This window comes from Coffea arabica, chromosome 7e, assembly GCF_036785885.1.
Source record: "Coffea arabica cultivar ET-39 chromosome 7e, Coffea Arabica ET-39 HiFi, whole genome shotgun sequence".
Taxonomy (NCBI): domain Eukaryota; kingdom Viridiplantae; phylum Streptophyta; class Magnoliopsida; order Gentianales; family Rubiaceae; genus Coffea; species Coffea arabica.
The window spans coordinates 45,616,285-45,627,477 of record NC_092323.1 but is presented as its reverse complement, the minus strand read 5'-3'; the positions used below and the strand labels follow the sequence as shown (position 1 = coordinate 45,627,477).

Genomic DNA, 11,193 nt, shown 5'->3' with positions numbered 1-11,193 from the left:
GATTTGTCATTTTGATTAGTTCGAGCAATTCACCACTTAACTGGAAAATAAAACATGAAGCAACATTAAAAAAAATTAAGAAAAACTGCTTCCTTTAGAATAAATATTGTTTATTGAGTAATAAAAATGTTTGTGCTTCAGCAAAATATAGTGAAGAAAGACACATGTTTTCAGATATTTAAAACTATTTCTAGATCTCAATGTCAATGAAACATGCTTTTCATATTAACAATGTCATGCAAATTATAAAGGTCAAGTATTGACGCAAAATTATACTATTAAGTCCTATGCCCTTTCTCTGTTGAAAAGTAACAAAACACAGTTTTTTTTTGTTGGTCTGTCTCAACACATCAATCAATTGAGGGCACAATCACACATATGTAGCACATGCATACATACATACATATAATATATAATTGAAACAAGAAGAAGATTTCACAAATTGGGACTAAAAATTCTTATATAAACAATGGATTTGTTTGGATAGGGTATTATTTGAAATATTATTTGAAATAATTATTGTAGCACTTTTTGTGATGTGATGTATGTGAAATAAAAAGGTGGAAAAGAACAAGGTTATATAGAAACCCCATTTGGTTTGGTTAATGCATGAAATAAGAAAGTTATATAGAAGCGTAAGGTCCACACAAAAAAAAAAAGAAAGAAAAGAATTTGGAGGCGACCAGAAATTGCTTCAATAAACATGAATTAATAATATCATTTAGCTGATTCAACATATAATTAGATGAAAAAAAGAGACATGAATGGTTCAACATATGCAAATGGGCTTTTATCTGACCTGATGAGCGGAATCCCACTCCACAAGAATGGGACACGAATGCTTCACCATTGTCGAGAATGGAAAAGGACTGTTTTTGAGGAAATCTCCTCTGCTTCTGAGAGAGTTGACTATCCTTCTTGGGAACTCGACTCGTCTTCTGAGGAAGATGGTTCAGAACTATCTTCAATCACCATCTTTAGAACCACATTTCCCCCATCCATCTGTTCTTGCCGAATTTGATTTACAGAATTTACAACAAACACACTACAACCTACCACCGCAATCATTTCAAGAGTCGGACAGTCCCCTAAACAAGAAGGGACCTCTACCAGATTCCAACAGCTGTGCACGACCAATTTCTCAAGACGAGAAAAATTACCAGAAGATGCGGTCCATCTGCGAATGCCCAACCCTGACAATTGCAAGACTCGGAGGTTAGGGAACTCCCCTTCTTTCATTACCCATACTTTCCCAACAAAGGACTTCCTCAGTAATTTAAGCACTTCAAGGTGAGGCAACTTTCCAACTGTTGAAATTTCACTCCATGGCTGATAATTCCATTTGAGAGTCAACTTCTTCAAATTCAATGGGAATTTAAATCCATATCCACCAAAATCAGTCAAACAAAGTGATTGTAGTTGATTCAAACAGTCAAACACAAGAATCTTGTCGCAATTTCTGAGAGCTGCTTGTAAACGATATGGTCTCCAACATTTTAGCCTACGGATGCTTGGTAACTTTTTCAGTATCTTTTGCAAGTGTCTTTTGCAAGTATCTTTTGCAGTATCAATTGCAAGGTTTAAAGTGTCTAAATGATCTAAATCAGGGGATACTTCAAGATTTCCATCTGGAAAAATGAAACCCCAAGTCGCAAATTCCAATTTCTTAATATTGAGATAACTCAATGTATTAATGTTCCAAATAGTTTCCGGCAGCTCAACATCAGAAAGCGGCACTCGTACGATAAGAACTTTCAACCCTGAGAGGTTGTCTATTGCAGATGGGATGGATCGTATTCGACAGAGCACCAGGTATCTCAAGTGAACAAGCAATACTACTTCCATCGGAAATGATTTCCTAAAATTCAAAACCCCCAAATCCAACACTCTAAGAAGTTTAGGTAACAAAATCCCCCCATCCTCCTCTTGATTTCCAAGTAAGAGCAAACAGCGTAAATTGGGAAAAAGTAGCATTAACTCCCAACTCTTCAATTTCCTGGTATCATGAACACAAACTCGGTGGGGATTGCTTGGTCCAGTAAGACCAAAAGGGTCTTTCCAACTATGAATAATATGTAGAAAACATTCTTCTTCGGCTTTTTTCACACAAAACTCGTGTACCAAATCATGAAGTTGGCAGGTTTTGGCACCATTCATGGCTCCTTTTTTGTTAGCCACAACTAAACTTCTATTAATTAGACCCATCAAGTTGTTGTAAGCCGCTTCCTCTAAACTCTTTCCTTCAATCTGTTGCACGAATCCTTCAGAGATCCAAAGCCATAACAACTTTCGGACACTAATAACCCCATCTTCTTGAAATGCAGCAAAGGATAGAAAACATGACTTCAAATAATCCGGTAAATGACTATAACTCAGCTCAACTGTCTTCATGCAGTATTCATCCTGAAGGACAACAGAGTTTAGAGTTTTTGCAACTTCTTCCCAACTATCTTGTGCAATAGTAGCAAGAATTCCAGCAACAAGGACAATTGTGAGGGGTAAGCCCCTACAAATTTTTGCTATTCGATATGCAACTTCACTTAGTTCTGGAGGACAACCTTCTTTGTCAAATAGCTTTTTCTGTAGCAATGCCCAACTCTCTTCGTCAGTAAGTTGGCAGAGATGGTAAGGCTCGCTGCCAGGTTTAAATTGCAAAGACAAATCCTGGAATCTGCTGGTGAAAAGAATCCTGCTTCCATTGACATCATTTGGCAATGAGTTTTCCAACAAATTCCATGCCTCAACATCCCACAAGTCATCTAAAATGAGGAGATACCTAGTTCTCAGCAAAACTTGCTTTAGCTTCTGAACCAAATCATTTTCATCCATCTTAAGATATTCGTCTGGACTCTTAGAATGAATACTACACAAAAGCTGAACAAACAAACTGTGCTTGCTATATGTTTGAGAAACACAACACCAGCCACGAACATGGAAATATGACCTAACTGAAGAAGCAGTATAAACTTTATTGGCTAATGTGGTCTTACCAAGCCCAGGCATACCCACAATGGGAACAACATCCAACTGCTTTAATCCTCTCGTAAGTCGATCAATGATAGTTTTCACCTTGTCATCAAGACCCACGAGATCCTCATTGTGTACGGCGACAGCAAGTTGTGACGCTATGTGAATGGAATTCTTGTTAACTCTCTGGGTTTGACCATTATTGATCTCCAGGGCTTCAATCTTCAGAAGATTTATATCTCTAGCAATAGCATCCAAAGAATCTTCACATTTATCACCAACAAGTGTCGAGTTAATCAATAACTCTGCCTTATATGCAACCTCCATAACATAACTCTAGAAAACTTGGAGTTTTCCATTCTGAAAGCGCTGCTCCTTGATATTCTCAAGGACAGATCTTAAGAATACGAGATCTTTGTGGACCAGTTGGATTCTATCCAATCGGACAACATTTGAATCATCAGCCTCATCACACCTTACTAGTTCCTGGAGATCTTCTAGGAAAAAATCCATACAGCCCAACTCATTGGATCTACGATAATTACATGATGAATATGGTGATGTTACCAGATAATTGTGTGCAAGATCTGCCATCATATACTTGAGAACTTTGTGCAAATGAAACAGCCTAAGATATGTTTCCCTGGGCAAGCCTTCTTTGATTTCATTGACAGAAAGGGAGAAGATCAGAATTCCTGCATCACAGACTGCAAGTCCAAGAAGATCCTTCATTTCATCATCTAGTTTCTCCTCTTGCTTGAGAAGGGTACTCAAGTAACTTATTCCCTGATGGAGTTTTAGAATATGATCCTTAACTGGAACCTGAAAACTGGCATGGTATCCCGGTAGATCCATAAGATAATGGTGGAGAGACTCAACAAATTGAACTACAACTGGACACCCATTCTCCTCAAGGGCAAAAGCACATGATGATCTTGATTGTTTCTTTGAAGCTGTCAGGACATCTATGTAAGTTTCTCGGACTTGAGGATCAAGAGGATTTATCTTCTTAAGTATCAGCTGAGAAATTTCGGATTCCATTTGATTGACCACTTGTTTATCATATCCGCCAAACTGACATACAAAAAATAGGCGTGCAGCCCAAACTGCAACTTGACTGAAGAGATCTGTCAGTTGCATACACTCAACACCTCGCATTGTCACAAAGCCAATGAGATTCCTTAAGAGCATTAGCTTGTGTCTAATGATATCCATTAGCTTCCAGGAACAAAAGTCTTTCAGAGTCTGTGAAAGGGACACAATAAGATCCATAACTAGTCGTGGATCTGCCGGTGAGTAACAGTCGAAGAAGATGATGCTGCATGATTTCTTGACATCTGTCCCAAGAAAAAGTATGATATTTTCCCGGGATCTGGTCGCCGCACTATCTATGATGCCAAAATCTGACTCACCAGAATGTTTGAATAGAAGATAAGCAGAACGAAGATCATGAATCATCCTGATAACCACATCTTGAATTCTGAAGCAAATAATACTACGTCTCAAACTTTCAGACAAAGTATTATCTTTGTGCTCCTGATCATGCTCCAAAAGCGCTTCATGGTTCCTCCTCCTCCTACACATTTTGACATACAGAAAAAAGGTTTTCAATAATCTTACCTTCTTCTTCAGGTACTCGAGTTCCCTGTAGATAGTGCTGGAGGAGACCGGGAACTTGGCAAGACAATCTAAAGCGAGATCAAAGCAACTAGCACTAGTGCTGGAGGAGATGTGATGCGATTGCAGATAGTCGTATAAAGCAAAATCAGATCAACTAGTGTTACTGCTGGAGGGGACGTCCATTATTTTTCTTTTTTTCATGGGTAAGTAGGGGACCTCCATTCCGGTATCTTCTTTTCACTCTGATATCAGATTTCTATCTGGTGGTTTAACCACTGAATAAAATTAGTTCAGGATCTACACTTTTCTCTTCTAACAATAGCAAACAAAAAATAGGCTGGAACTTTTTTTTTTTTTTACTTTTTTGGTGTAAATATTGGAAGAGACTATCTTGTTCAGAGAAGATATGGTGCAGCAGAACTGCAGAAGCGATGAAATTATCTTGTTCACACTCCCAGCAACTTCATTAGTGCCTGCCAAACAAAGACCAAGACCAAGGTCAAATTTATCATTTTCGTCCCTTGAAACTAAGGTATTGATCAATCTGGTCCTTTATTAGTGGTACCAATTTGGTTGCTTTTTTTTTTAATGACCAAATTGGAGATAGATTCCTCCCATTTCCAGGTCAAATTTGCAGTCACGTGAGCATTAAGATCACGACATTCATGTAATGGTTTCTGCGTTAATTTCGATATTGTACTCAAACAATTTGTTAGATTATGGTTTTCAAATTTCAGGTTCTCAAACTAATTGTCTAATTGAACCACAATGTAAATCAATCAGAGAAGCAGCCAGAGCCTTCTCCCTATAATATTGCTGCTGGCTTGTAGCTCTAATTAAATATTTACGGAGGTACAACTTATTTTAAAAATGTAGAATGCAATTAAAGAAAATGATTTTGTGCTCCAAAAAGAAAAATATTGTTCGACTATTAACTCAAATTTAGTTGCTCCTTTTCGTATAAATTGTATGTTTTTATTTTTTTTAAAAAAAGGGATCCTTTGACGAGTGCTCTAAGAGCACCCCTTTAACACGTTTAAAATTCACCTAATTCACCCCTTTGACGAGCCGTCAATTTAAAGTTGGAGCTCAAGTTCGAAAAACTAAAAAATAATTAATTTATTTTTTAAAAATAAATAAAATAATATTTTTTTAATAATTAATAAAATATTAGAAATATATATATAATTTTATTATTAATAAAATAATATATATATATATATATACTCATGAATCAACTTGCGAGTTAACAAGTTTAATATTTTTGAACTCGAATTTAATATTAATCAAAAGTGAGCCGAATTTTGACTCAAGCTGCTCAATTAATTTGTAGCCCTACTTGTTACATAGGTTTTTTTAAAATTTATTTCCCTTCTGTCTTTTTAGAGGTAATAGGGATGGTATTTTAATTTAGGCCTATCATTCTTTTGGGTCCCTACCAACCGAAGGCCACCACCCACCAGGCGCTAGCAAAGAGGAACAAGGACCACCATCCGCAAAATGGGACCCGCGGGTAACTGGTGTCTTAACTTTTAATGGGTCTCACACTCCCAAATTCCAATTTAGCCAGGAGGAAAGAAAGACGATGAAGAACCACTGGGCCAACGGCTCAGTGGCCCCAGGGAGGGGTTTAAATCCCTCTTTGGACTGTAGATGAAGATTCAAACCTCACTTACAGCAAAAAAAATTTTAGAAGTTGTGTCAGAACACTCCCTTAATCTAGTTGGGTCTGGCTACCCACTGGCCCCCTACCACAGCCTCCTTAGGCTCCCCCTTCCCCCTTCCCCCTTCCCCCTAAATATATCGTTGCTAACAAAAAAAAAAAAAAGAAAGACGATGAAGTGTAAAAGAGAAAGAGAAAAAAAGTGAAAATTATTTGGCAAAGGGATCCATGTAGCAATAGAGACTCCAACATTCATCCAATTCGAAAATTTTATGCCAGTTTGAACCAACTATTAAGCATGTTTAGTAGTCAATTCCAAATCAATGAAAAAGTTTCATGTGGACATATAAAGGTGATCCTTGATTTCATTTGACATGCCAAATGGACTAGGATCTTTATATATATCTATACTAAGTATAAGTAGTAGTTGCTGGGCATTATTCTGGAGCAACTACTAAGCATGTTTAGCAGTTATTTCCGAATCAATGAAAAAGTTTCATGTAAACATATAAGAGTTGTACTTGATTTCATTTAATATGGCAAATGGATTCCACTTAACATGTAAATGAGCAAATAGGATCCTTATATATCTATGTATAGTTTCTCTATTGATTTTGATTCTGAAGTAACTACTTAAATATCTCTGTAGAACCTCTCTATTGATTCTGGACTAACTATTTGGTATGTCTAGTAGTTGCTCCGAACTGAGATAAAATTTCTTATCCAATCATGATTGGTTCATTCTATTTCTCACAGATCCCATTTATGGATGTCGTTAATTTTTTTTTAATAGTATCCTTCCCGCATATGTAAATGGAAGATGTTAGCATGATGTATTTGAAACTTAATGACTAAGCACATAAAAATTACTTTTCAGTCACTTTTTGTAGGTGCATTCAAACGGGTATAGCAAATTAAAGTGTGGAATTGAAGTGAAAAACCTATAAATACCCTTATTTGTTGCCTGCTGGACAAAGCGGGGAAACAGCGAGAAGCTGAAATGACCAAAAAGAGGAAAACTTGAGGTTTGAGCATAAGAGAATTTGTCACATTGACTAGAACAATAAGGGCCCGTTTGCAGTAGCTTATTGAAAAGTGTTTCTTTAATAGACCTTTTAATAAAGTGCTTATTGAGTGATTAAGTGCTTTTAGATATTTTGTTTAAAAATATAGTTTAATAAATACTTATTGTATTGAATAATAAGTAATTTGAAAATTTTGAAATATATTTATTATTTATTTAGTTCATAATATAGGATAAAATAATTAAATTTATTATTTTATTTCTTAAATCACAAAAGTTACTCTAAAAGTGCTAAATTTGAGCTTTTGCTAAAAGTATTTTTAATACCAAAATCTCCCCTCCTAAACTTATGGGATGATATTCACTAAACAACTTCAAAGTACTTTTAACACCTAAAAGTGCATTTTTTCCAAAGGTGCCGCAACCCCAAATGGGACCTAAGTGGTGAAGATCAACTGAACAACCGCAAGCTGCAATAAATTTTTTGAAGCGCATAGCTGGCTATATATATATATATAAGTATGGTATGATTAATTAGTACTCAATGGGCTGTAGTTAAGAGAGGTTTCATGTATTAGTTTCTTACAAAAGTATAGTTAATTTAGAAAAGTGTCAAGATGTAGATGATACAATAATTGTCATTGTGTATATTTGTATGGTAAGTTAAATATAATTTAGAAGTGTAATTAGTGCTCCTGTTAGAAAAATTTATAGTCCAAATTTCAAATTTCTACAACTTTCTTAGTATGATTTAACAACTGTAAGTTTGTAACCTGTCAAGACTCTTTTTGGCATATACATTGCCAGTAAGACATTTTCTTCTTGGTTTGTGTGGTGGGGTTTGGAAGTGATAAATATCGCAAGACTTTTTCTCCTTCCACTTGAAACTTAATCAAAGAAAGATGCTATTGGTGACCCCAACAAATGAGCTTCATTATTGGAGGCACTAACTTCACTTTGCTGCATTATTAGAATAGTGATCTGTTTGAGTAGTTGTTGGGTTAAGACCATTAGAATAGTGATATGTGCTATTGGCTGCATTATTGGAGGGATTAACTTTGCATTACCATTTCGAACTTATACCTCTTTTCGTGTACTATGGTACAAATATAGATTCACTACAGGAAAAACCGTGGTCTTTAAGAATTGTTCATTGATTGTTGAACGACTCTGATGTGAGACGGATCTAGACGAACACCAAGTTGGGATGTTTTGCGGAACTTTGACCCTTCTAGAATCACGAGCCACGAACTAAGGAGATTCCTTAACCCACGACTAGCAAATTTAGTGAACCAAAAGTATGGATAGACGAACGCCACAATCAAGGAGACTACTTGATTGATAAGTTCAATGAACAGCTTGAGATTAATTCTCAAGTATTCAAAGGAAATTCTCTTGAGGCAAGAGAGAGTGAAATAACTCACATATATTTTATAAAATCTGAATTCCCCTTTATTGAATGAAAACCTAGGCTATATATAGCCTTACAACTTGAAAACCTAAAGTGACTTGAAAACCCTAACTCGGCTAGGCTAGGCCTTTGGCCCGATTCCACTACTCAAATCCACTATCTAATGGTCAGCTTATAATCGATCCAATGAAGGCTTTAAGCTGGCCCAACATAACCCAATAAAAGCTAATTAACCAACTTAAGTTATAGTGAGCCTAGACTCTATAAATCGGATCCAACTCAACATGAGGTCTTGGACCGAATTTATTCCTAGCAAATAAAATAGAAATCTAGAAAATAAACTACTAACTATTACTAAAAGATTCAATCTCTTGCAGCCCAAAACATGGCCCATAAGCGGCCCATATTTCGTATCATTCCCCCCTCTTAAAAAAAAGATTTGTCCTCAAATCGTGTTTGGAAATGAATGGTACTACAAGAGTTGGCTGTATCAAACTTCAAATCTCCACATATTGGCTCTCTTAGAATGGATGATACTTGCATACGTCATGATTATTGTAATTCGGTGCACATGTCTCTTGGTTAGCTTGAAAATGCTCACAATCTGCCATGGAAAACTCAAGGCTTGACTCCAACCACTCCAAAGCTCTCTAATCAGTCCTGTGTCATGAATGGTCGAATTTGGACCTACACAATAAATCACACGATTAGCATTTATAGGTATAAAATCACTTGATAGCTTACCATTCACATTCACAAGATAAGGATCTTCATAGTGATGCTCAATCAGGTTAGAAAAGTCCCGGACATGATTTTGCAAAGTTACAAAATTCATTGCAAGTTGTTGTTGGTATGGCCTATCTTGCACAAATGGAGTAAGATCGAGATAGGCAGCTTCTGAACCTTCAAATTGAAGAATAAAATCAGGTTGTAAGGAATCAGAATTTGGACCAATGAGGAAAGGATTGTCACCAACAAAATAAGAAGGAAATGTATAACAAGTTTCAAGTGTAGAAACTCCCTTTGAAACTTCATTATTCCTCCCAACAAGCAAATCAGGCTCATGGTTGACGTTGAACATCAGTGGATGACAAAGAGAGACAACACTTAAGGTGCAAACTCCATGAAAAGTTTGATATTCACCAATGGATTTAGGCATAGAACATGCCAAGATCAACTCAATTTTTCCTTGCTTAACCTGCATAAAAGTAGAAACACTAAATAAAGTAGAGTCAAGATCGTTAGAAAAAACATATGATCTCACATCCTTTCTCACAATCAGCTTACTCTTAGAATTTTTAATCTCTTGTTCATGCTCAGTAGCTGACTTTTTCCCCTCATTATTCTCAACCTCTTTCTCCTTTTCAACTCCCTCGAATTTTACCTCTTCAGTCACAATTCTCTCCTCCAGCTCTTTCTTCATACTATAACGCTCATGCTCACTCTTCATGTATGCTAGATCAATACAAAGTTGCTTAGAGTTAAGCGACACAAGCCTGGTACGACGGCCATTAAATGTGAAGGAATACTTATTAGTATATCCATCATATTTGACTTCTCGATTAAACATCCACCATTGTCCCAACAGCACATGCGTCACTTGAATGGGAACCACATCACACAACACCTCATCCACGTATTGACCAATACGAAAAGGAACAAGTGTGTGCTTAGTAATCCAAATATCACCACTATCACTTTGCAACTTGTAAGGTCGAAGATGATCAATGGTTGGAAGATTCAATTTCTCAACCAAGACAGTACTTGCGAGATTAACTTCACAACCCTTATCAATGGCTAAGCTGCAAACTTTCTCCTTGATATGGCAACGTGTATAAAACCAATCATTTTTTTGAGCTTTGATGATTTCCAATTGCTCAGTTATCTCACGCAAGGCCACAGTATTTACTCCTTTAGGCACAAGATGGTGAAGCTCCAGTTGAGCATTCGTTTGTCTCATACTTTTATTACCTGCAAAACTCAACAAAAATTAGTAGAACAGTCCTCACTCGCTCCCTTACGTGTTTCCACTCGCACTCGTGTATATGGATGTCACTCTAATGGACTTACCAAATACCTTTACCTGTTGGGTTAGGTAGTTGAGAAATGCTGCTCAAGTCCAACAACCGTTACCAACCTTTCCACAAGTGTAATCACAAGAATGTCGGAGAAAATGTAGGAAAGTGTTCCTAGAATCTAGGAAGAGAATATAGGAGAGTTTCCTAAAGTGGATGAGAGAATATAGGAAAGGTCCTAAAAATGGATGAGAGAATTTTAGGAGAGTTTCCTAAAAAATGGTTGAGAGAATTTAGGAAAGTTTCCAAAAAAATGGATGAGAGAATGTAGGAAAATTTCCGAAAAAAAAAATGGATGAGAGAATTTAGGAAAGTTTCCTAAAAAATGTAGGAGAGAGAGTGTCCAAGTGAGTACAAAGAGTTATCCAAGTGCTTTACTTAGTTTCCTAATTGATTTTGGAAACAAGTTAGTTTTTGGAAACCCTTTGAAAAA

The 11,193-nt window shown here is 36.4% G+C and overlaps 1 protein-coding gene across 1 annotated transcript; it reads right to left on the bottom strand.

The window, feature by feature from the left end:
- Positions 1-909: 909 nt before the first annotated feature.
- LOC113700908 (putative late blight resistance protein homolog R1B-16) lies at positions 910-3,294 on the bottom strand. The gene has a single exon (XM_027221334.1). It carries the CDS (start codon positions 3,292-3,294, stop codon positions 910-912), a length of 2,385 nt encoding a protein of 794 aa, XP_027077135.1.
- Between the last annotated feature and the right edge of the window lie 7,899 nt (positions 3,295-11,193).